Source organism: Falco punctatus (genome assembly GCF_963210335.1).
Source record: "Falco punctatus genome assembly, chromosome: 14".
In the NCBI taxonomy this organism is placed as follows: Eukaryota; Metazoa; Chordata; class Aves; order Falconiformes; family Falconidae; genus Falco; species Falco punctatus.
Window position 1 is genome coordinate 22,421,846 of NC_137594.1, and position 24,608 is coordinate 22,446,453.

General features: G+C 59.7%; 2 protein-coding genes across 8 annotated transcripts; one reads left to right on the top strand and one right to left on the bottom strand.

Annotated features, from left to right (window-relative positions):
- The first annotated feature begins 364 nt into the window (after window positions 1-364).
- ENKD1 (enkurin domain containing 1) lies at window positions 365-12,844 on the top strand. Of its 3 annotated transcripts, none has more exons than XM_080411051.1 (8): window positions 365-524; window positions 4,906-5,056; window positions 5,349-5,573; window positions 6,839-7,011; window positions 8,988-9,149; window positions 10,277-10,446; window positions 11,367-11,503; window positions 11,998-12,844. In XM_080411051.1, exons 2-8 carry the CDS (start codon window positions 4,972-4,974, stop codon window positions 12,156-12,158), a joined length of 1,113 nt encoding a protein of 370 aa, XP_080267177.1. In that variant the 5' UTR covers window positions 365-524; window positions 4,906-4,971; the 3' UTR covers window positions 12,159-12,844. The 3 variants fall into 3 exon arrangements, with proteins under 3 accessions (XP_080267177.1, XP_080267176.1, XP_080267178.1); XM_080411050.1 differs by having other exon boundaries at window positions 4,932-5,056; XM_080411052.1 differs by lacking the exon at window positions 365-524 and adding an exon at window positions 1,066-2,923 and having other exon boundaries at window positions 4,932-5,056.
- Window positions 12,845-15,307: 2,463 nt separating this feature from the next.
- On the bottom strand, window positions 15,308-24,598 carry PARD6A (par-6 family cell polarity regulator alpha). Of its 5 annotated transcripts, XM_080411031.1 has the most exons (4): window positions 23,923-24,598; window positions 20,544-23,304; window positions 19,104-19,326; window positions 15,308-16,399 (listed from the first exon to the last, which is right to left on the bottom strand). In XM_080411031.1, the coding sequence occupies exons 2-4, from the start codon at window positions 20,730-20,732 to the stop codon at window positions 15,612-15,614; spliced, it is 1,200 nt and encodes a 399-aa protein (XP_080267157.1). In that variant the 5' UTR covers window positions 20,733-23,304; window positions 23,923-24,598; the 3' UTR covers window positions 15,308-15,611. The 5 variants fall into 5 exon arrangements, with proteins under 5 accessions (XP_080267157.1, XP_080267158.1, XP_080267156.1 ...); XM_080411032.1 differs by having other exon boundaries at window positions 15,308-16,396; window positions 20,544-24,598; XM_080411030.1 differs by having other exon boundaries at window positions 20,544-24,598.
- Window positions 24,599-24,608: the final 10 nt, after the last annotated feature.

Consider the following 24,608-nt stretch of genomic DNA (forward strand, 5'->3'; position numbering starts at 1 on the left):
CAGGGGGTCTCGCCGGGGCGCTGCCGCGGTGGCTGCGCCCCCCTTGCTCCCGGCTGCCGGGCACGGCCCCGGGCAGCGGCGGGCGGGGAGGCGGCCCCGGTTCTGCGGGGCTGGGGCGCCTGGGGGCCACTCGGCCGCCAGCGCCGGCCCGATCCTGCCCAGGACCCCGGTGCGGCGGAGTGTGCCGGCGGAGCGGGGCCGTGCTGCGGGGGGAGCCCGGGCCGCCCTGCGCTGCGGCGGCTCACGGCGGGGCCCCCGGGCAGCCCCTCGCCCCCGGCAGCGCCCCCCGCCCCGGGCAGCCCCTCGCCCCCGGCAGCCCCCCCCCCCCGGCACTCCCGCGCCCCCGGGCACCCCCCGCGGCCCAGCGCGCGCCCGGCCCCGCCCGGCGGAAGCGGCGGTTGCCGAGGAGCGCGGCGGGGACGGGCCTGCGGTTGCCGGCGGGCGGGCCCACGTTAGGCCCAGGCCCAGACCGCGGCCTCACAGGCCGGGCCGCAGCTGCGAGCGCTGCCCCGCGGGCTCCCTCGGTGAGTCCTCTCGGGGGGGCCGGAGAGACCCCCAACGGGCCCGGGGCCCCAGCCCGGGGGTGTCCTTGGGGCGCCCGGCGGGCGGCGGAGCACCGGGACAGGCGGAGGCTGCGGGGCGCCGGGCCGGGGGCCGCCGTGCCCCCGTCCAGGGCAGCAGGGGCGAGGCCCAGACCCGTCCCCCGCCCCGAGCGAGGGTTGCGGGGGTGGAGCGCCGGGGGCCGCCGGCTGCGAGGGCAGCCCCTGCCGCGGGGGCAGCCGCCTGGCAGGACTCGGTGGGGGCGCCCCGAGCTGCTCGGTGGCCGCTGGGCTCTCAGCACGGGGCCAGGCCGGTGTCCCGCGGTGGCACAGCCGGGGTCCTGGGCTCCACTGGGCCCGGGGCTGCACGTTGGGCAGGTGACCCCGGCACGTGGCGTGGGAGCAGAGCCCTGCGTGCCATGGTGCCTCTCCTGCCTTCCCTGGCGGGCCCCTGCCAGCCCCTGCCCCTGCCAGCCCCTGCCCGGTGCCCCATGCCTGCCGCAGCTGCATTCGCCTCCTGCCCGAGGCTGCTGCCGCAGCATCTGCACTTGGCTCCCTGGGAGGCTGCACAAGCTGGCTTGGCTGCTGATGCCTGCCCAGCTCCGAGGGAGCGTGTTGCAGAGGCCAGCAGCACACTTGGCCGGACCTGGCCCTCTTTGTTGTCCGAAAGGCAAAAGAGAAAATGGGTCTCTGAGGCTGGCAGGTGGGGAAGAACTGGTGGCACCTGCGGGAACCTGCCTGGGGGACAGTATTAAAAGGAGAAATTCTCTCCCACTGCAGTCTGGGGGGGGGGGGGGGGGGAGCGTAGGCATGAACGAACATGACTGGGTAGGTTTGTGGCACATTGACCTCGTTTCCTGACCCCCGATCCTGCAGGAGCTATGGACCTAGATCAGGGTGCTGCCCTCAGGCACGGAAGTTTCTCTGGTGCTCCTTTCCATTTCAGCTGAAACTACTGAGGAAGGAAGCAAACAACCAAGACCAGCTGCACAGAGATTAGGCCTTTGATTTGCTGCAGATGACTTGCTCTGCTTATCACAGTTTATCACAGCTGTAGGATTCCCCCCCGCCCCCCCGCATTTTGCAGAGGTTGACTCATAAAGGCATGAAGCTAGGCTTGCTTCAGCTCTGTGTGTGGTAGCAGCTTCTTGGCCAGGGACTCTGGCACAGTGAAAACGTGATCTGTGAAGAAGAGGGAATGCTTCAAAGTCAGACACAGCAGGTTCAAGGCTGGGAAAAACACCTGCCAAAGCCTTGTCTGTTCCCATGTTTTGTAGTTTCCTTAGCTACGATGCTAAAAAAGAAGCCACAAAAGGAAGCTGTGGTTCATTAGGGCTCTGAAAGATCTCAGTTTACTGGGGGGATAAGCAGCGTTTTTACCGCTTGGTAAGCTGGGGCAAAGTGCACAAAGAGTGGAATTAATGGTTCTTAAACTTACAGGGACACTTTGGGAGAGGTGTGGCTGCAGCCTTTATTGTTTGGCTCCTAGGCCAGGATTAAACTGTGGTCCTGGTGGGGAAGGTAGCAGCCAGGGTAAGTAGCAATGCTAACGTCTGGGTTGCTTTGGCAGTTGCCCTGTGCCTCCTGTATCTGTGCAGGGCAGGGAACAGGGCTGGTGCAGCCCGGTGGCTAGGAGCAGTGTCGCTGCTTCCCTAGCGAGTTCTGCAGCCTAGCAGGGGGTTAAGAAGAGAGAAGAATTGCACAAATATATATCTGTTTACCTGGACTTAACCAGACTGCGTTTGCAGGGCTTGCCTGCATCTCATAGCCAGTGAATGCTCCAAGTAGTGCGTTTCTGGTGGGAACAGGTCAGAAACTATTCTCGACATTTAGGGTTCTAACATGGTGATAGAGAAAATTCTTTCCCAGGTACAAATGAGATAGTGTGGCCGAGCCAGCCATCAGGTCATTGCTGAAAGGGCTGACCCTGTTCCCTCTTCCTCTCTCCTCTGCATTCATAAACACTTGCTCTTGCAGTATTTCCCTTGTGCTTGCTCCAGTGCTTCTCCAAACCCCCCTGGAGGTGACAGCCAGGTTATTTTTGGACCGAAGGTTCAATGGGCAGAAAACTAAGCAGCAAAAGAAGTGGCTTGTTTCATGCAGGGGTAGTGAGTTGAATCGGCTCAGCACAGGACCATTTGCACCTTGGAGCTGTCACAAGAGATGAAGCAGAAGGATGGGAATGGCGGCAGGGAAGGTCCGCACATCCCCTTTTGGCAGAAGCGAGCCATGAGGTTCTCTCGCATGTGTCCCCCAGATACGCCCGTGGTTGGCAGGAGCAGAGCAGCAGCTTGGGAAGTCTGTACTGATCACTGGTAACCGAGGCTTGGCTGCTGCTTCTCAGGGCTGGGAGGCTGACGCTAAGGGCTTGTGTCCCACGTTAGGTGAGTTTGTTAGATAGGCAAGATGCTTACTGTTGTAATAAGGTTGTCTGATCTTGCAAGATGGCAATCCAGAGGTGATGTGACTTGCAAATCAGGGAGTGGGTGTCATTTGCAAATTCCCTGCGGTGGGGCAGGGTGCTGTTGGGATGTGAAATGTGACTTGTGTGAAGGCATAAAACGATCCTTCCATCCCCCACCTCCCATAAACTTGCCTTTCCTCCTTCAGTCTCCCACAGTAATTGTCTGCTCTGCTACAGGTCTTGATTTCAGCCTGTCATCCTGCATGTAAATTACTGGGTTTGAACTCGAGTTCAGATCAAGATCAGATGTGAATTTCAAGGCCAGTAGTGTGAGTGGAGTGATCTCATGGTGAACGCTTTTTTTTTTTTTTTTTTTTTAGAATAAGAGAGCCTGTTCTGACCTAGTTGGATCCATTATCAAGGAGATTAAATAATACCAAGACAATGCCCTTTTATCTCAGGCTGAGAGTCTGTGTCTGCTCTTCAGAAACATCTTTTCCAGAGTAGCTGGGTACAGACTATACATGCATGCTGATGTGCAGTAGTCAGCATTGCTTACATTGCCTCTGCAGTCGTGTCTGGGAGATGAACAACAGCTTTTTGCTAATGGGTCTCATGTCAACAGGGGTGATTTAGCAAGGAAGACTGCAGTGCATTAGTTGCTATGACTCAGACTCACTCAGCCTTGTACTGATTTGTTTATTGGTTTATAAATTAAACTGCAGATGCTGCGTCCCGTCAGTGCTGGCATGTCAAGGATCCTGAAAGGAGTTCTTCCCGTAGAGTTGTCTCAGATATATTTTAAATTACTGCCTCGGGAGTCAGAGCATGCAGGTTGTAGCCCCAGTTCTTACAGTTGTGACTCCAGCCAAGCTGCCCTGGTGCCTGTCAAAATCATGGTGTGACTCCTGGGAGGTATTGAGGCTCTTGTGGCACCTGCCAACAGCTTGCCAGCGGTCTGTGCCTGTTGGTGCAGCATCCTGCATCCTCATTTTCTGAGCAGGGAGCAAGTCCCTCCAGTTTCTTGTAGGCAATAAAATGCTGTCCACAAGATCTTTGTGAGCATCGCAGGGAAATAGATACTGGCTGCTTTGGTGCTGGAAGGATCTGTGATCCTGCTGTCGTGGGGGGGAGAGACACAGCATGGACCAGTGAGGGCCAGGGCAGCAATTTGTGGGTCTGTGCTGGTCTGTTGTGTCGGTCCACATTGAGAAGTTCTTTGGAAATGAAACAGATATTTTTCTAAACAGGTGACTGTCTGTTCTCCCTGGGGCATGAGAGACCAGCTGGGCTCTTTTCATCTCAGGGCTTTTCCCCAGAAGTCCCGCATCTGCCCCTGCATGATCCTGAAGCATTTTGTCTCAGGTGCTTCTGAAGTTCAGCCCCAGCCTGCTCCCGGGTGGTGACAGCCCCGGTGTGTCTCTTGCAGAGGACAGATCAGAGGGTTTACCTGTGTGGGGCAGGGCCTTCAGCTTGCGTTGGGTAGGTTGTGTTTGAACCACAGGTTCTATTCAGAAAGGGCTCAAGGTGCAAGATAATTCAAATCTAAGGCTAAAATGTGTATGATATCCAGCTACCTTGTGTTTTCTATTCACTAAAGGCACACAGGGCGGTTATAGCAGCTCAGCTCCTGTTTGCATGTCTCCATTAAATGTTCCCATATGGGAGAGCAAAGCCAGGAAGGATTTTCTGTACTGAAGATACCGATATTACAGCAGCCGTGGACATGTCAGGTTCAGCGCTGGTAAAAACGCTGATTCGCCCCGCAATAGGGACCGTGCTGCTGGATGCCTTGCCTCACCTGCTTGGAGTCCAACTTGGGGTGGTTTCCTACCTGCTGTAGGTACCTGCCATCCCTGTATCTGGGTGTGAGCTCTCTAATGAAGGTCAGAAGGTCACCTATTTAGATACATATATATGTGTGTGTGTGTGTATTTATAATGTCGCTTTTCGGTGGCTCAGCGAGCCCGGTGCATTTCTCTTCTCAGTGGTGGCTGGTTTCTGTGGCGGAGGCAGAGTGACGGCAGGATGTGTGAGGGGCCATCCAGGATTTCTGGGCCAATTCCTCCAGACCCTACGCTCTTTCCAAACTATTACAAACGCCCCTTCTCAGGTGAGTCCTTGATACTTGTTGTGGATGTGCTTTGTACTTTGGCATGGCACAGCTCACCTGTTAGATGTCCTTATTCTTTGGTGTCCTCAACAGTCTCCACTCAGACTGGTGCAGGTGATTCTGCTTCCTCATGGGTGGTGATCCTAAAGGTGGTCTGTGGAGCTGGTTGAAAGATGGGAAAGCATGAGGTAGAGGTGGAGAGGGGGTCTGCAGCATTGTTTGTAGGCTGTGGGTGAAGAAAACCATGAGATAAAATCATTTCTTGATTACCTCCTCTTTTTTTTCTCCGTAGCTCGAGGGAGGTTGGAAGGGAATGCTCAGAAGCTGGATTTTACCACTAGCCCCCTGGACCCAGTTCCCATCCCATACCCAGCTTTGGGCAATGCCTGCCGGGTTCAGCCAGCCCCTCGCATTCGCCCCAGTGGGAAGGACTTCCTGGAGAAGGGACAGCAAGGGACGCTCAGTCTCTTACTGCAGCTTGAAGGGGTCTCCCTTGATGGGGGGCTGCCAGTCAAGAGTAAGTACAGCTGAGTTGCTGCTGGCCTGAGTTGTGTCTGGGGCCAGGGATGAGGCATCAGGGATTTGGGTGGATTCCTCGGCTCTGCTGCCTGAGGAGAGGTTGAGCTCTGCAGGGCTGGTTGCCCCATCTCCTGCGTTTGGCCTGGCAGTGGCTTGGCCTCCAGCCATTGCCCGGGCTGGAGCTGTTGCTGCTGCAGCCTCCCTGATTCCAGTCAGGCCCACATCTGGAATGGGAAGAGGGACTCTAAAACAGATGCTGTTTAATTTGGACCTGAGGAACTAGTTGTGGAAGAGAGACTATTGAGAGATGCTGGAAATAAATCAAGCCCTTCTAGTTTGTTACCTCTGAACATAACCAGTATCTTTATAGTCAAAGATGGATCAAGTGTGTTCTTCATGTACAGAGGATGTTTAACCTGGGGAATTCCTTGTTAGTGAAGCTAGGCAGGATTTGGGAAGACTGTCTGTATATGTGGATACTTTGCAAAAGATGTTCCCTTTTCCAGAGAGGTCACCCAAAGTACGTTCAGAGGTCCAAGAAGGAGATAAGGCTGATGGCGGGGTGTAGTTTGATTTATTCCATGTGCTGGCATTGCCCCTAGCCCTGCCTGGTGCCAGCATGGTGGTTGCCAGCTGCCACAGCTGCTGTTCCAAAGCAGAAGGGGAATGGAAGAGGGTCTGGCTGTGTAAGCTGTGATCTTCCCTGTCTTGGAGCGCCCAAGGAAGGATCATTTTTGATTTGAAAACAAAAAATACAATCCGTAGTCTTGATTATGTCCCCTTGAATGTGGGACAATGGCTGACACTGAAATCAGGAACAGCACAGGTTTAAGGCTTGGCAACTGCCTTTAACCAGCCCTCTCTTTGCTTCGGAAGCACCACAGGATGCTGAACTGGGAATTGACCTTGCTCTCGAGAGGATGCTGATATGGCTTGTCTGGCATAGTCCAAAATGGGACACATTAGCTACGCTCGCTCAGAACAAGGGAGTCTGTGGTCACCAGCAGTGTGCGCAGATCTGTGCCGGTGCTCGTCTGGGCACTGTGGGATCCTCTGGCAGAAGAGGGTCAGTCTGGGAGCGCGCATCTAATGTGGGAGAAATGCACAGATTGTCTAGTCTGCGGGAGAGGGGAGAGCTTGCTATTTCCGTGGGCAGCTGGACCAGCTTTGGAGATGGAGCTGTAGGCTCTGGTGTCAGTGCTGCAGGAGCCTGCATGCCTTGGCAGTGTCTGAGGGGTGAAAGCTGTGTCTCCTCTTGTGCAGGGAAAGAGTCCAAGGACCATGAGAAGGTAAATATGAGGCGAATAAAGGAGATTCAGAAGAAGTGCAAAGAGAAGGAGCGAGCCCGAGAGCATGGCCAGCCCAAGCCTGTGAAAGCTCTGTGGAAGTCCCAGAAATATGAAAATGTGGAGTCAAAGGTGAAGGCCAAACTGCAGGTCAGTACCCTCTGAGCTCCTGAACTCTCTGGGCCTGGGATGCAGTTCAGGGCAGGTGTGACAGTGGGGCCGTGTGGGAATGCGTGGTTTGGGTCCAGAGAGTGATTGCCAGAATAATCCCCATCCTGCCTGGCCAAGTGGACCCCCCATGCAGGGGAGGCTGAGAGAAAAATCCCATCCACAACCCTCTGCCTGAAGGCTCCTGTCTGGCCCTTCAGTTGTTAGGGATCTACAGGCGGTTCCCCCTCACACCATATTCCCTGTCCAGAGGTGCATCCAGCTGGCTTTTCAGCTTCTCAGTGTGGGGGCCAACGCTTGTCTGGGGTTTGTGCCAAAAGGCTGTGGTGTTCTGATCATGGTCTTCAGAGGTGGGTCTTCAGGCTGCATCAGACCTCAGTTCAACCCTTAACACCCTGTGGACCCGCAGTGGGCTGTATATCTCCAAATTCTTCTGCAAGCAATCGTCCTGGTGAATAACCACTGTGCAGCGGCGGCACACAGACATCTCTGGGCAGAGACCTCGTAGAGCAGCCCAAGCTGCGAGGGCACGCGTACCTCCTGTCCTGTGTACACGGCGTGCGTGCGGGAGCAGGGATGCGGGGCTGTGCCTTGTTTCTCTCAGGCTTTCTCAGCTGCTGAAGTGAGTGGGTGTCTGTCTTTGTGAAGGTTTTGTTCTGCTTTTGACTTCTTTCTTTCTTTGTTTAGATAATTTTTTTCTGCCCTGGTGAGTTTCTAGTGAGGGCTTTGCTAAATGCACCAAAGCCCTGGTAGAAGCGTACCTGTTTGTCCAGGAATTAAAGGCCCACTGGGAGAGGGAAGGAAAGCTCCAGCACTATCTTTGGGTGAGCCAGTAGTCATCAGTCTGGATCTGGGAGACCCCCATCATCCAGGCGAACCCTGGATGTGTTCGGTTACCCTCTTATTTCATCCAGAAACAGGCACTGCAGCTCCTGTGGATGGGGTGGGCTCCTGCTGCATGGCAGCAAGCAGAGGGGTGTTGTGCCTGTCCTTATCGTAGTGACGTCCTGGAGGAGCGGCCTTGGGGGTCCCTTCCAGCTCAGCCTTGCGTGGGGGAAGCTCCTTGAGGCAGCAGAAGCGCAGGGCTGCCGCTGCCTTTCCAGAGTAGCCTCAAACTGTTAGATCATACATTCCCATTAGCCTCAGGATTGTTGGCTGCCAGGAGAGGGCTTTGTCCTTCCACGAGTGCCTGCTAGCCTTCATGGTCTCTGACTCTGTCCTGTTTTTGCAGCCAACCACAGATCTGAGGTACTGAGCAGAGCAGAGCAGCACTTGAGAACAGCTTCTCAGCAGTCAGCTTTGTGCCTACCTCTGCCGTTTCATTAAACTCGCTGTAGCAGGGCTCTGCAGCATGCTCTGGATTTATGGAGGTGGGATGGCTTCTTCTAAGAGTTCGAGTCCTCTAGGTTTGCCAGCAAGGGAGACTGGCATGTGTCTCTTGACTTGCGGCACGCTTTCTCCACTCTGCCATTTGCCCTTTCCACAGGAAGATTTCTGCTTTTTAAGGAGTCGTGGTCACTGTCAGTATGGGCTGCCCATCCATTGCGGTTGTTCCTCGCTCTGGTAGGCATCTCTGCTGGGTTATCCAGCGTTGCTCTCCTTTCACGCCTGCCAGATTAGTCAGTGAAGATGGATTCTCCAGTCAGTGTTACACACGAATTTGATCCAAGGGCACGTTTCTGCAGATTTTTTCCCCTTGTTTTTAGCGTTTCTTTACAAGGTTCAGTTTCCAGGTCTGGGTTTGTTGCTGTAGGCAGTCTATTTGGCCTTTGCTCGCTGAGTACAGATTGTCTTCCCCCAAGAGCTTCTGCCAAGTCACGGCAGAAAGAACGTGCTGTCATCTGTCTGCTGGAAACTTGAGGTTGAGCTTGTGATTGACCACCCAGACTTTTTTGGGTGTGTTTCTCTTTGCTCCAGCCTCCTTCCACTAGTGGATTTTTTTCTTTTGTCTTTCACAGGAGAGCTCCCCACCTCCAAATCCAGAAGCTCAGAAATTCCTAAAAGCATATTCTCGCTGTGGCCCTGGGATCAAGCCATGCAGATCACTCTCCCCAAGGCCTGCCAGAACGAAAGCAGGAGCAGATGCAGAGGCTCCAGAGGCCCTGGGTGCTGAAACCAAGGTGAGTTGCGCACTAACGGCATCCGTCCCAGGTGTTTCTGGTGCTCATCCATCCTAAGGGTTTCTGGCACTTAACCTGTTGCTCCTGCTCTGAACTCTTCATGTATTCTTCTGAGGCTCTGGGTTGGATCTGCTGCGTGAGCAGAGAGATCTGTAAATAATGTTCCTGGCTGAAAGGAAGAAACAGGGTCTTGGTCACAGGGGTGATGAGATGGGCATTGAAAGATTTCTAAAACTACCTTCTGGCTTCACCCTTGCTCATAGTTAAAGAGATCATGAAGTTCCCTTTGAAAATCCTGCCTCCTCATGTAGAAGTGCCAATAATCTCAAATCTGCTCTTCCTGGGGCTTTGCAGGAAGTCTTGGGGATTACTGCTCACACCATAATTGAAGGAACTGTGGTTTCTGGACATTAGATAAAAATTTGGGAAATGCATGCACTTTTTAGTAAGGGGATTTGCTTACTAAAGAGACACTGCTCCATGACCCATGTCCCCTTTCTTTGGCAAGCGTGGGGTTGTCAGTTTCTTGGTTCCCAAGTGCCGTGGAGTGGCTTATTTTAAACAGGGCATAAACTCCTAAGGAGGAAAACCCAAGAAAAACCTAAAACTCAAATCCAGTGACCTTCTCCCCTGTCTTGACCACAGAAGAGCTGTGATAGAGGGTGCTGTCTCTGGTGAAATGCCTCCAAGGACTTGCTAGGCTCCTGCTCTGCCAGAGGTTCTGTTGCATTTACTGGCCCAGCGAGGGCTTGACCAGATTTTCCTCTGACTTTCTAGCTGGGCTCAAAATGCACCAGTAGGAGCCATGGGGACTATGTCACGCCTGGTTCTTTCTGTCCTTTTGGCTTTGAGGGCACAGGGTCAGCTTGGGGACCTTAAAAAGGCCGATTTTAGGCTTGGCTTTTGGTGCCTGATGTCTCAGACTGTGGCCATAGCTCCTGCCTGCCTGTGGCCTTGCACCTGAGATGGGCTGGGCTGGGGGTGTGCGGTATGCCTGTCCTGCTGTGGTATCCTGCAGTTCAGTGGCTTGTGCGGGTGCCTCTTTGCTTTGTCCCTTGTGGGGACAAGGGCAGCTGCCTGTGTGCATGTGGTGAGCCAGCTCCTCCTGCCACCTCCTCTTCTTCCAGATCCAGGTGGAGGGCAAGAGCATTGACTTCATTAAGCACAACGCCTGCAACGCCAAGCGGGCCCTGCTGCGGCGCTCCCAGTCCCTGCAGGCGCTGGCCAAGCTGTTGGAACAGAAGCACCAGGAGCAGGAGGAGTACAACGCCAAGCAAAAGGGCCACATCCCCCAGTAGTATGTATGCCCCTCTCTGGTCCACAAGACTTTCTGTAACAAGCCCACTTGCCTTCACCACGTTCCCCAGCTTCTGGCGTAGAAAGACGGGGGGCCGGGGACAGAGGCACTCTCACCATATGCAAGCAGTGCAGTTTACTGTGGCCTGGGAAATAAATGCAGTCCCTCTTGGTTTCTTGACTTAACAAGCATCCCATGGCTGGTGTGACTGGGCTCAGAAAGAATTTTGTCCCTTTTTCCCTTGTTTGCTGTCCTACAATGATGCTGACTCGTGGACGCTCTGTGTGCTCTGAGAAATGTGCTCCTGCCCCTTTGTAAGCCTTGCTCCACATGGCGCAGCTTCAGCATAAAAAGCTCTGGTTACGGAGAGGCAGGTAGCTTGCTCTGCCTCCTAAGTGTTCATCCTGTCTTGGACCCAGAGTCTGAGGAACATCCAAGTAGTGGCTTGCATTTTGGGGTTCTGAGTGGAAACCAGTTCCTGGGTGACCCTGTCCTAGGACTTACCGCGGTGTCAGTCCTTTGGCTGTCTGCTGTGCCTGCTGTTCTCTGCCAGCATCCCTGCTGTGAGCGGTGTTGTCCAACTTCATTCCATCACCAGCACGCAAATGGTTTGGAAAGGACTCAGTGGTCTGGGCAAAAAGCAAGGAGCAGAAGCCATTGTCTCCGAAGAGCTTGTGTAGGCCTCCGTGTGTCTCTTCCAGCAGCCCTTCAGGGCATGTAGAGCATGTTGACTAGTCCATGCGTGCAGGTGAAGCCCTCCACAGCAAGGGTGTGTGCCAGCAGCGTGGGTCTCTGTGGTCCTTGGGCAGTGACATGGAGACTAGCAGGGTTTGAAGGGCTCAGTTCCTGGCCCCTGCCTGCATCCCTGGGCGGCTCCTCCCGCCAGATGTGCTGACGTGTGCTTTCTTGTGCCTTGCCAGCCTGCTGGAGAGGAAGGAGCTGTGGCGCAGGCAGATGGAGGAGCAGCTGCGAAACCTGCCAAATCCTGACACGCCACCTGGTCATACCAAGATGCCAGAGAGCCAGCGGCTGGAGACCCTCAGCGATCTGAAGCAGAGTAAGAAGAAAAGAAATAGGGATTCCAGCTCAGAAAAATAGGTGATCCTAGCCAGGATTAGGGAGAAGGGGCCTGGGGCACGGATTCCTGCCACTTGAAGAGTTACCTGGAATAAGGCATGTAGCTGGGATCTGAGCTCTGTGTGAGGAAAGATCAATCTCCTTCAGGTTGGTGGGACCTGCAGGTTACAGGACTGGCTCTCTGGAGCAGGCTTGTCCAGTAGACCTGATGTTTGGGTTACTATTGCCTTTAAAGTGACAGATTTTGGCTGGAAGGGACCTTCAGAGGTCTCTAGTCCAACCCTTAGTTCTTCAAAGCTGGAGCAGGTCACAGGTCCTCCTCCAGCTGAGCTTTGAATTGAAGGACGGGTATTCTAAGCCCTTGTTCCAGTGCTGCCACCATTTTCATGACTGAGGATGAGGTTAGGAAAAGGATGGATTTCTTTGCACTTCCACTAACACAACTTGTTTGCTTCTTTGTTGTTCTTTCTGTAGGCCAGGAGCAGCTGATAAAGGACCTGGTGATGCTGCCAATGTGCACAGACACCCTCAGAATGCAGAAGAGGCGGGTAGAGCTGGAGAGGAAGCTCTCCCAGATAGAAGAGGCCATCAAAATTTTCTCGAGGCCCAAGGTCTTCATCAAGCTGGACTCCTGAGCTGGTGGGGCCAAGTGTGTTGTGCTGCTCTGTGCGAACATCCTGCATCACCGGGAAGGGACGATCATCACCTTGGGAGGGAAGGAGAGGAAGGCAAGTTCAGAACCCTGGGCCCATGCAGGTGCCAATACAGCGTCCGATATGCAGCCGGCACCTCCCTGCCCACCCGTCAGTGGTGTCTTGTCCATGGAAAAGGGAGGGAGATGCCCTAACACACTTTCCACCCTGTGGTCTGGAGAGCAGTTGTCTCTCTGCTGTTTGACTTCTCAGAGATTAGTTCTCTGCTCTGGATCCATGGCATCACCTCCTGTTTTCCCATATTTTCCTACTTCTGGAAACCGGTAGGGGATCTCCCGTGCTGCTACCAGTGGTGTTCCTTGTCCCCCTCGTGAGCTGGGCCGTGGTCACGGCTCATTCTGGGCACCTGCACATGTGCCATGTGTGCCCTGGTCCCGAGCGCTGACCCAGCCTGCTCACACGGCTGGTGCCTCTGCACCCTCTGACCTGCTGGCTGGGCTCAGCAGCTCGGGGGCAGCTCGGGGACAGTGGAGAAGTGCGGAGCTTCAGTCCTTCCTGCCCAGGGCGGAGCTGGGCTGGCTGCAGGGTTATCTGGCAGGTTGTCTGGAGAAGCCTTTGTTGTCTGTGAGGCAGGATGTGCTCAAGTAAAGCATCGTTTTCTTCTTTCAGTGTGTGTGCGGCTCCTGGTGGGCTCAGTAGGGCCGGAGGAGTGGTGGTGGGCAGCAGAAGCCAGCAGCATTGACATAGTGCAGGCAGGGGGAGAGCCGTGGGTCCTGGTCGCACGCTGCAGAAGCCTGACGTGCCCGGGGAGGTTAGGTCTCACTGGGCTGCGGCACTGGGACGTGGTGGGGCACTTGGAGCGGAGAATGCGCAGAGTCCTGCCAGATCTCAGTCTGCAGGCCAGCAGGGCAGGGCTGGGCAGATGCCATCGTGGAGGTGAGCTCGCTGCCCCCTTGCCTTCAGATGCTATACCAGGAGCCGAACAGACATTTTCAGAGATCCTGCTGTGTGAAGTCTAGAAAGATTTAAGCTGGAAGGGATTGCTGGAGGGCTTCGTCCCTCTCCTGCTCAGCACAGGACCAGCTCCTCAGCCTGGGGCCTCATCCAGCTGAGTCAGGAAAATCTCCAAGGATGGGGTTGCTGCCACCACCTTGCTGGGCCTCTGTCCTCAAGCTGTGCCACCCTCAGGGGGAACACTTGGCACCTTTTCCTTGAAGTCCTATCAAAATTTCCCTTGCTGCAGCTTGTGCCTGTTGCCCCATCTCCTTTTGCTGTGCAGGGTGGGGATGCTGTGGATGGTTGCCCCAAGCAGGTGCCTTGTTGCATGAGGTTACTCCCATTGCCAGCCGGATTTTGCGGGGTGGGGATGTTGCAGGGTGGTCCAGCCTTGCCCATGGTACCCTGGGATGCAGGGGACCGACGCTGCTGCCAAGGGCCAGAGAAGCTTTTAGCGCTGGAGGGCTGAGGGGGTGAGGTGCCAGCCGGAAAATCACCCCACGCTCCCCTGGGCCTGCCCTCGGGGCAAACGCTGCAGCCAGGCTGAGCCGGCTGGATGAGAGCGGTGCTGAGAGCAGCTGGGGGCCACGGGCGCCAGCCCCCATGCACCTCCCTGCCCTAAACAAGCCTGGACTAACCAGCCCTGCTGTCTGCTTTGCTCTCTGGCCTGTCTGGGCCCCGGCTGCGTGCGCCAGGCTCAGCCCTCACTGCTCTGCCTGCCAGCCGCCGGCACGGCTGGGGCTCCGCAGGAACAGCCAGAACCTGAGCAGTCGGTGCTGCCCCTTTGGACCCCGAGAACTGTGGGTCCCCTTGCCCGGTCCCACCACATGCCACGGGCAACAGTGCCGGTGAGAGCCGCTGTTTGCAGGGCCCTTGGCAAACGGGCTGGGAGAGCTGCCGTGGTCAGGCCCTTGCTGCTGAACCAGCCCAGCGGCTCTTGTGCAGCTGCTGGTAAGGTTTTGGTGGTGCCAGCACGGGTGGTTTGGTTCTCAGGGGTCAGCGAAGGCAACAGGACACAATCCACCCTCCCCTGCCGAAGCCGCCAGCTCTGCCACCGACCAGGGTGCGAACCTGTGCCTGTGCCCAGTGTCACCCCACAGGAGCCGGGCCAGGGCACCTGGCACCACCCGTGCTCGCTTCCCACCGGCTCTAATCCAGGGGCCGTGGGGGAGCCCTTACGCCACAGAGGGCCCGGCACAGTGCCAGTGCCCTAGGTGCCCCAGCACAGGTGTCCAGCTCCGGCGAGCGGGCTGGAAAAGCGCTGCCCCTGGGTGCATCCAACCTGCCGGGCCTTGTGCCTGGGCTGCTTCACCAGAAAACACTGCCAGTGGCTGCGGCAGGTGGGGTAGAGGTGCTGGTGCTGAAGGCTGATGCTGTGGGAGAGGGGGCGAAGGGCCACGGGGACAGCCAGCTATGGTCTGGCCAGGAGAAGCCATCACCACTGTGAGTGCAACAGGGCCCAGCAGCACCAGCCTGCTGGGGCACCGCTGCATCCCTGCGGGCAGGAAGGTGCTGGTCCCGGGCTGGGCCAGGCCGGCAGCAAAGCAAAAGCAAGAGCTGGCACCAGCGTGGCACTTCAGCGCTGAGAGGGGGACTGAGGGCACGGGGAGCCCCAGGTGGGCAGGAGGAAGATGGAGCTGTACCACCCCGGTGGCATTTACTGGGGCCAGGTGACAGCCAAGGTGGTGCTGCCAGCCCGGGTGCCACCCAGCTCCCTGCAGATGTCACTGAAGTGTCCCCTGAGTAGTGAGGGCACTGCAGCGGTGACAAGGTGGGAACTGGGGGGCCAGGCAAGGCTCCTTGTGTCGGGCCACCGCGCCAGGCTCGCTGCCCAAAACAGCCTGGGCGTGTGCCATGGGACAGGGATGTACAGGGGGAGGGACGTGCTCCAGCATCCCTCCACCCCCCCCTTTTCCCCACAACGGGCCTTGCTGGGGCCCCCACCACCACTGTCCCCCCGCTCCCAGGGGACCTGTAGAGCTGGTCACAGGGCTTGTGCTGGCCCACGGCATGTGGGATGGGGCCGTGGGGCTGCGGGACGATGTGCCTGCCCCGGCCTGTGTCCGGGAGGGGGCTGTGCCCCATGGCTGTGGGGGGCTGACCCCTGTGGCGACATGGACCAGGGACAAGTGGGGTGCTTTCTAGAAAAGGTTTTACTGTCCATTGCAATATATTAATTAATAATGCATATTTCAATAAAACAATTAAAAAACCCCACTTGCTTGGAAGGAGGGGGGTAGGAGGCAAGAGGCTCAGAAGGGCAGTGCCCGGCGGGAGCGGGGGCCGCAGCGGGGCTCCCGGGGGCACGGGTGGCAGGAGGGGCAGTGGGCTGCCCTGCTCTGCCCCTGCACGCCAGCCCCCTCGTCACCCTGCTGCGCACGACCAGCCCGGCTGCGCGGGACCCAGCCAGCCACCCCGGGGTGGCGGCGGAGCCGGCGGCTATAGGGTGAGGAGGGTGCCTTCCTCCCGCCCGCTGCCCCGGCCGGGGCTGCCGTCGTGGCTGCCAAGGGACTGCAGGGAGCCCCGCGAGCTGTGCGGGGACAGGCTCCGCTGCAGGGGTCTGTCCGTGGGGCCCCCGTTGGGGCAGCCCCCGGGGATGTAGTGGGGCGCGCTGTCGCTCTCGATGACCAGGTCACCCTCCTCGTCGCTCTCGGCCGTGCTGTAGTTGCTCAGGTACTGTGAGGCTGGGCTGGGGGTCTGCTGGCTAGGGGTGCTGTCCGTGGACATGCCCGAGCTGCCCGAGGCCTTGCTGCTGCGGATGACGTTGTTGCGCTGGTTGGCCGGCTTGACGGTGATGATGAGGTTGTGGCTGTTGGCCACCATCATGTCTGTCACCTGGTCCAGGGACTTGCCAGCCACATCAATGCCGTTGACCTCCAGGATCTCGTCGCTCACCGCCAGCAGCCCCGTGCTCTCGGCCAAGCCACCCTTCACTAGGCGGGAGATGAAGATGCCGGGCACCTTCTCGACACCCTGCGGGGCCACGCGCACGCTGACACCGTCACGGATGTAGAAACCCAGCGGCTTGTCGGAGCCGTGCTTGTGGAGCCGCACGCGGCGGTGGGTCTCCGGCAAGATGTCCACGTCTATGATGGAGGAGATCTGGCGGAAGTCCTGGGGCATGCCGATGAGGAGGTGAGGCTTGGCTCGGTAGTGCGCGGGGCGCAGCAAGCCCTTCTTCTTCCGCTGCAGGGAGTTGGAGGCGAAGACACCAGCATCGGACTCTGCTGTCGGGAGCAAGGGAGAACACGTGTCAGGCACCACGGCTGCCGGGGGCATAACCATGTGCCCTTGGCCCCAGGTGTTGGGGGAGCCGGTGGGAGAAGTGTCCTGCTCATGGGTCTCGCCAGCTTTTCCTCCCCCGAGCATCACCCTGGCTTTTCCTGCAGCCTGTCTCCACCGGGCCCATCTCCCGGGATTACCCAGCGTACACAAGGCCAGGATTAGTGGGATCCAGGCGGTGATTCAGCCTTAATCACACTTTAAGCCAAACTCTGCAGCTTAACACTAGAACTGCCAGCCCTGCCGGCCCAGGAGCCACAGCCGTGCCCCACTTTGGGTCTGGAGAAAGGGACCCCCTGCACAAGGGGGTGCCGTGGTGGCAGCCAGCTTCCCGAGGGTGAGTCCAGCCCCGTGAGACAGCATTGGTATCCCCCGCCCGTGCTAGTGCAGGGCCATTGCTTGCACGGGATAGGGATGGCCACAGCTGTGTCCTGCGGAGCCCAGGGACGGGGACACCCCTCCTCCCCAGGGCTGCAGCATCCCCAGGGCCCCTGAACATCCCAAACTGTGATTTGTGCCACTGTCTTTTATCCCATCGTCTGGCACCACCATGGAGAGTCTGACTCCACACTCCTTGACCCTGCCCTAAGGCTGCTCCATGGGGCCCAGCTCCGGCATGTCCCCCCCTTGGCCACATCCACCAGGTGCCAGGGAGCCTCCCCTGGGCCCCCTCTGGTTTCTCCCCATCCCTTTCCACAGGGAGCCCAGATCTGGATGCTGCATTGCTGGCCGTTCCCCACAGTGCCTCCCACCAGCACCCAGACCCTGCTCCAGCCGCAGGGGGGCTGGGGATGCCCCCGGGCCCAGGGGATGCGGGGTTTCTCCCTAGCCAAGCCGGCCTGCCAGGGCTCCTGGGTTATAAATATCTCCCTGCACACGCAGCCCAGCGTATTTTTAGCTCGGCGAAGGGCGGTGGAGGCTTTCCCACAGCTATTTCAGTGCACGGCTCCTCTCCGAGGGGCACAGAGTAGCTGGGCCAGGCAGGTCCAGCACCCCAAGGATGAGCCCACCGGCGGCCCTGGTGATGCACCGGGCTTTCCCCTGCCCTCCCCGAGGGCCAGTGCCACCGTCCCCCGCCAGGCTGCCCCACAGGGGTGGCTTCTGGTGGCACCGAGAGGAACCAGGCTGCGGCCTTTGCTCTTTGAGCCCACCGAGGGGTGCACACCTAGGTATGCACGCGTGTGCACGGCTCCCCCACGCCCGGTGTGTGAGAGACACTGCAGCCGCATTCCTCACCGACCCGGACTGGTTCAACGACAGCCCTGCCTCGGGATGACCTGGATCCATTTTAAATCAGCTGTGACTCAACCAGGGCTTGCTCCTGGCCTCTCCACACGCCTTCTGTGGTGCTGCTGGTCCCATGGCCCCTCTCCTGCGGGCACGGCCAAGTGCCAGTGCTGCCTCCTCATGCTCCTTATCACGCTGCCCATGGTGCCAGCGCTGTGGCTGCCCGCTCGCTGCACCTTTCCAGCTCAGCCCAGTCACCCACAGGCCCTCGCAGGCTTTTCCCAGCAGCAGGCAAGGTGGCTCTGGGAGCAGGAGCAATGCTCCCATGGCAGCCCTGGCACACTCAGCCCCATGCCGGCTCTCTGTGCCGCAGCCTGGGTCCAGGCATTGGTCTGGGAGCAGGGGATGGTTCAGCACCAGCATCTGTGCGTGCCACAGGCTCCAGCTCCTTCGCACTGACATCCTGGATCACCTGCCATCCCCCGTGCTGCATGGCCCCTGAGGAAGTGCACGTCCAGGGCATCCTGCACCACCCCGATGCAAGAACCCAGGGAAACTGGCACAGCAGCCGGGGCCAGCCGCTGGCATCCCTCCTTGCCCGGGGGCTTTGCACACCACTAATGTGCACTGGAAACACAGAGCAACCCCATGCACTAAGCCAGGGAACTGGGGCTTTTAGATCAGGCTCCAACTTTGCACGCTGTTGCTTGATGGTGCTACTAAAGAGAAAGCCTTGGTGCTATTAAACCAAGTGGAAGGGGAGAGGCTCATCTCCCTGGCGAAGAGATGTACCCAGGGTGCATGTCACCAGCAGGCTCTCGCCCTGGCTGGGACACTGCTGTCACGGTGATTTTGCACTCCTGGGCGAGGAAGCTGCTCTCTTGGAACGCACCACTAAGGTCAGGGCAAGCCCCTGGGCTGCCAGGGAGGAGAGGAGCCTCCTCCCACCACCAAAAACTCAGCAGCACCCAGTGCCCCAAGAGCTTTGCCAAAACCATGGTTGCCACCACCTCAGGGCAGGGAACCGGACTGGGCTCCCAACACGGCACTCAAGGGAGCGACACGGTGTTTTCTGGGAGCCCATGCAAGGCCAGCTGGAAAACACGACTTCAAAGGGGTGGATCACAAGGATTTGCCTTTGCTCGCTGGGTCATGCAGGGCTGGGCTGGGGCGGGTGCCCCTCGGTGCAGGCAAGGACTGGCAGGGAGAGCCCGTGGGGGGGCCACAGCCCCAGCAGGGCTCTGGGAGCCTCCCAGTGCCAGCACCTCCACCTCCATCCACCAAAGTGTGGCCGGAGAGTACGTGACTGGCCACATCCACCACCAGTACAGCCCAAACGTGGCACCAGCGATGCCACAGGATGCAGTTCCTCTCTCCTGATGGGGAAGACAGAGCCAGTGCCATTCTCCAGATCCCGCTTACCCTTCTTCTGGATGATGACCCTGAGGAGGGGGTTGGCGGAGGACAGGGCTTTGTGGTAGTTGTCATCGTTATTAATGGGCAGAAGGTCACCGTGGACATCCGTGTAGCCCAGGAGCACATCCACCCGTGGGATCTGGTGCACCGTCTGCAGCAGGCGGTAGAAGTCCTGGAAGCTGCCCGCGCCAGAGCGCTTCATGGCAAAGCGGCGAAATTCGGCGTCGAACTGCAGAGGAGGAGGAAGAGGAGGAGGAGGGTGAGGCAGGGCAGGGCTGGCTGTGGCCGGCAGGACCAAAGCAGGCAGGGCACGGTGCGGAACCACCACAGGGCAGGCAGAGCCAGGCGCTGCCAACCCCAAAACCTCAGCAGCAACAAGGTGGCGGTGCCTGTCAGCTAGGGCCCATCCCAAAAGCAAAATGAGAGGACCGGAGCCGTCCTCCCGCCCAGGCACCGCAGTGGCGGGGTGGAGGGGTGCCCAGAGGCAGAGCCTCCCGGCTGTACCACCAGCCATGGCAGGAACCGCGCTGCCGGGAGGCCCGTCCCTGCCACACGGGCACTGCCGTGTCACCTGGTGAGCAACAGCGTTAATTATGGCCTCCTCCTTCAGTCACGACGAAGGGGAAGCCAATTAAGAGCAGGCTGAGGAACGCTGCGAGGATGGCGCTGCCGGGGGGTCACACCCTGGCTGCTGGGGCCAGCGGTGGCCAGAGCACCCGGAACGGGGGGCAGCAGCACCCACCTGGGGGTCCGGGCAGGCAGGGCACAGCTGGACAAGGGTACAGCAGGGGAGTGCACACACCTGGCTGTGCAAAGGGCTGGGTGGGTGGGCACAGTGGGCGAGGGTGCACATCTGGGTGGGGGTACACCAGGTGAGTACACATCTGGTTGAGCAGACACATCTGGGGGATTGCATCTGGGAGGGCATACAGCTATGTGAGGGTGCACGGCGGGGGGGGATGTCACCCGTGGCTGGGGGTGCACATCTGGGTGATGGCACAGCCGGGGACGAGAGTGCACATCTGGGCAAGAACACATCTGGGCGAGGTGTGTGCCCGGGATGGCCGTGCACCCAGCACGCCCGCGCCGGCAGAGCCAGCCTGCACACCGAGGCTACTGGCACGGCGCATCGCGCACCTGGCGAGCGCTCCCCGTGCCGGTGACGGCCGCGCCGAGCGGGCCCGCGGCCCGGCAGAGCCCACGGTGCGGGACGGCGCCGGGCCGGGCTCGGGGAGGCCCCGGGCAGCGCCGCCGCAGCGCAGCGCAGCGCAGCGCGGGGGAGCGGAGCGGAGCCCCCGCACGGCCTGGCTCCCGCGCCGCTGCCCGGTGCTCGGTGCCGCCCCACGTGTGCTGCCCGGCGCGGGGGCGGCGCGCCCGCTCCTGACCCGGCGGAACCGGCCCCGGCATCGCGCCGGCGCGGCACGGCGCGGCACGGCGGGCGCTTACCTTGCTCTTGACCTCGATGACGGGCTCGGCGGAGCGCGCCGGCGTGCGGTGGTGCTTGGCCATGCTGGGGCCGCGCCGGGCCGCGTCGGGCCACGGGGCCGCGCCGCCGCCACCGCCGCTCCCGCGGCCACGGGGGATTTTCACCGGCCATGACGTCACCGGCGAGCAGGCCGGGCGCCGGGGCGCCATTGGCCCCGGCCGGCCGGGGGGCGGGGCCGGCGGGTTGCTGACAACGTCGCCGTGGCAACGGGGGCGGGGCCGGGCGGGCGGCGGCGCATCCCCCCGCCGCTCCCCCGCCCGGGGCCGGGGCCCGCTCCGCTGCGCCGCCCGCCCGGCCCCGGCCCCCCCGCCCGCCCCCCGGTCCTCCGCGGCCCGCCCCCGGCCGGCCCCGGCGCTGCGGGCGGGCTGGACGGGACGGCCCCGCGCCCCGCGCCGGTAATCCCGGGCACCCCGCCGCTACCAGGACCCTCATTAGCGGCACGATCATGCCCCGCAGGGGCGGGCGCCCGCCCCGCTTCGGGGCCGCTGGGCCCTGCCGCCCGGCCGGCGTCCCGGCGAGTGTCGCTGTGGGGGCCCCGGCTCAACGCGCGGATGCTCCGGCGCGTCCCCGCGCCGGCAGAGGGGCCCGGCCGGGGCCGCCCGCTCCCCGCCGCCGCGGCCCGGTGGCCTTGTGGCCGAGGGCAGCCCCGGCAGCAGCCGCCGTGCCGCCTTCCCCGGTTACACGCTTCCTCCGGCTGTGCCCCCCGGCCGGCAGCAAGGGTTGATGGCACCGGCGTCAGCGCGGACCCGGGGAGGGTCGGGCACTTCGGGGACGAGTTGCTTTACCGGGCAGCGGAACAGCCGAGCGGAGAGGGGGGCTGCTGGGGCACCGGCTGCACGGCAGAGCACTCGCCTTCCCCTGCCCGCCCCGGCACCGGGCTGCCACAGCACGCGCCCCCGGTGCTGCCGGGCTGTGCCCGCGGGTGACGCCCTCGGGACGCGTCTCCGGCAGAACTGGCTCCGTTCAGGCGCGGTAATGCTCGAGAGGCGTGGGCAGCCCCTGCCCTGCAGAGCCCTGTGCGATGCCGGAGCTCCCTGCCTGCCCGCAGGCTGCCAGCACCGGGGTACCTGACAAGGCTGAAGTCCTCGCAGGCTCCGAGGGAGCTGCCACACCAGCCGAAGGGGCCACGACAACAGCGTCATGAAATGCTTTTTGAAGCCAGACACACAACATGCTTCCTACTGAATAAATACATCTGAACGCTATCCCAAGAATCAGCCCGGTTGTTTGGATCACGCCGTCCTCCAACCCTTACCCTATCCTGGCCTGTGGAGCAACCTTTGGACGGCACAAAATTGCATCAGACTCCGCTATCGCCACCACACCAGGCCTGCACAAGCTGGCCCGCGGCTCCTGGCAGGCTCTTCCCCTGCGTCACTGCACCTGGGTGAGCAAAGGGCTGCGAGGCCACGGGACACCTCCTTGTGTACCAGCAAATTCTCCACTGGCTTCTCCTGCTGTGCCGAGTGATTGCCAGGTGGTGAAAATGAGCCTGACTGCACACAGAACTGTAAACTCATCAGCAATTTCCCCCCACCCCCCTGTTTTTTTGTTTGGTTGTGTTTTTTTTTTTTTAAACAGGGTAATTGTGTTGAGGTCAGAGAGATAATCCTGATTTACAACGGGGTTAATATTTACGCAGGCACCAGTGACAAAAGAAGCTTGCAGCCCTTCATCTCCAATTTTGGTAAATCAGAGTTAATTGTTCAGCGGGACTGTGGGGGTGACATGCTGGTCATGCCTTCTGTTTTGTGCCATGTCCCCAAATCTGCTGCTACAGAGTGAGACCTAAGCTAAGCAGACAGTATCAGGGCAGGTATTTGTTTTGCTGGAGTACCAAGAGCTCTGAATCAGCCCCTGGGACAAGAGCGTGTGCTCCCAAACGTCCAGACATGTCCACTGACTCCAGATCCACTTCTGTGCTGCTTTGGGTGATTGGAAGTGAGAGCCTGACTCTCCAGGGGGCTCAGCACCCCCTGACCTGGAGGGGGGCTGCCGAGGTTTAGGACTCAGTTTGGCAGGCACCTCAGGAGGTCCCTCTTCCACCCCCTGCTCAAAGCTGGGTTGAGGCAGGAAACGGGCAGCGGGCAGTTCAGGCAATTTCTGCCTCTCTTATCCGTGGATACTGGGGAGAAACACAGGAATCTGAGCTCAAGGCAGGATTGGCACTGTGACTACAGCTACTCACCTGGTCCATGGGCCAGCAAGCTTGCAGGGAGTCCCAGCAGAACACACACCCTGAGCCTGAGAACCTGGTTTGATACCAGTATCTCCACAGCTTTACCCTGTCCCTGCCACCCACGGAGCCCTCTGTTCACTCTGAGCAAAGGCTGCAACCTGCACAAACAGCAAAGTCACCTTGACCTTACTAGGAGACATTGGCAAGGGCAGCCTTGGACACTGTATTTGTCTTTCCCTCCTCCACTGCCATCAGGAGCTGGGGGACAACAGATCAAGGTCCCTGTCTGCAGAGGAAGAGCAGCACATAGCTCTGACAGTGCCACCTTGGCTTGGTGGGGATGCAGAGCTGAGGCTGGGGAGGGAAAGCCCACCTGAGCGCTGAGCCTCTCCAGCCAGGACAGCCAAGGGCAGAGCAGGTAGGGAGCACTGCCTCAGCTTGGAAGTGATTCTTGCTGCTTCGGTGCTTGTCATGGGGAAGGATTCAACACGGGAACAGGCTCTGCTGCTGTCCTCCATCCTCACAAGGACATTCCCTGACAGCTGTGGAGAGTTTGTTAGACCAGATGTAGGCTCACTGCATTTCTTTGTGATTTCCACGCCCAACCCCCTTCCCCCCCCCCCCCCCCCCCCAGCTCCCAAGGCAGCAATGCCCTGTGGCACAGCTCTTCCCCAGGAAGCTGCAAGGTGATGCACCCCCATGGCAGAGTGTCTTTTCTGGTTGCAAAATCTGGTACTGGCTGCAGACTCATCCATGCCTTTGGGCAACAGGTCTGGCTGCCGAGGAATACTGAGCAGCTAATGAAACATGCAGGGTAAATATGTGATGCTGGCAGACAAAACTGACTTCTCACGTTCCTACAATATTGTTTTAAAGTACCTCCTGGTTCATCAGGATCATTACTACTGATGTTCCCAGTGCTGGATCACATCTCAAAGGAAGATGGGTAAGGGGAGGAGGACTCAGAAGCTGCTGTTCTAAGTTTTTGTGTTTTAGGGGTTTGTCAGTGATAGTTTCTTGAATTACCACCTCTCCCCAACACCCCTTCACACCCCTTTTGGCCCCGCACAGAAGCATGGTGGGTCCTGCCCCCAGCTCAGCAATAAACCTACTGAGGTATAGGCCTATCTGGTAAAACCACCACAGGGACAAGGTTTCACCTGGATGCAGCGTGCGCAGGGCCCCACAGAGGGCTGTGCTGCTCCTGTGGGCGATGCGGGAAGAGCGAAGCCCGGGATCCCTAAAGCCGGCGTTGCTGCTGAAGCTGGTCAGGAGGTTGCCGCGAGGGGGCCCTGCGGGGAGCCCCCCTGCCTTCGGGGCTGGAGGGCCAGAAACACACGGGCACCCGCGCTGCCGGTGGTGGGCGCACGGGGCGGCGGCACGGCAGCAAGGCCGGGGCAGGCCGGCAGGACACGGGACGGGTGTCTGAGGGACAAGCCGCTGCCGAGCACCGGTTACGCATCCCCTGCTCGGAGCCCAAGCGGGGGCTGGCCCGGGCCCGCTGAGGCGGCCGGCTGCGGCCTGGCGGGCGGGCTCAGCTCCCCCAGGCCCAGCGCGGCTCGAGTGGGTCGGGCGGCCATCGCGGGGCGCGGTGAGGCCGCCGGGACCCGGGGGCCGAACGCGACGGCCGCCGCCGGGCGGGACGGAGGGCAGGGGCCGGGGCCTGGCACCGGCGGAGACACCGATGGCCGCCGGCCCCCCATGGCGGCGGCGCCGGGCATCGCGGTCGCCATGGTGAGGCTGCGCGGAGAGCCGGAGCCCCGCCCCTCATCCGGCGCCGCCCAATCAGCGCCTGCGCCTCTCGTACCTCCCTCACACTGATTCGCACGCGGGGCTGCGTCCTATT

Bases quoted from the DNA above. Each gene is read 5' to 3' on its own strand.
- PARD6A (XM_080411028.1), bottom strand. From the start codon at position 19,611: ATGGCTGGTGGTACAGCCGGGAGGCTCTGCCTCTGGGCACCCCTCCAC. The intron at 16,400-19,103 runs GTAAGCGGGATC...TGCTCCCGACAG, and splicing joins GGTCATCATCCAGAAGAAGG to CAGAGTCCGATGCTGGTGTC.
- ENKD1 (XM_080411051.1), top strand. From the start codon at position 4,972: ATGTGTGAGGGGCCATCCAGGATTTCTGGGCCAATTCCTCCAGACCCT. The intron at 5,574-6,838 runs GTAAGTACAGCT...CCTCTTGTGCAG, and splicing joins TGGGGGGCTGCCAGTCAAGA to GGAAAGAGTCCAAGGACCAT. The intron at 11,504-11,997 runs GTAAGAAGAAAA...TTCTTTCTGTAG, and splicing joins CCTCAGCGATCTGAAGCAGA to GCCAGGAGCAGCTGATAAAG.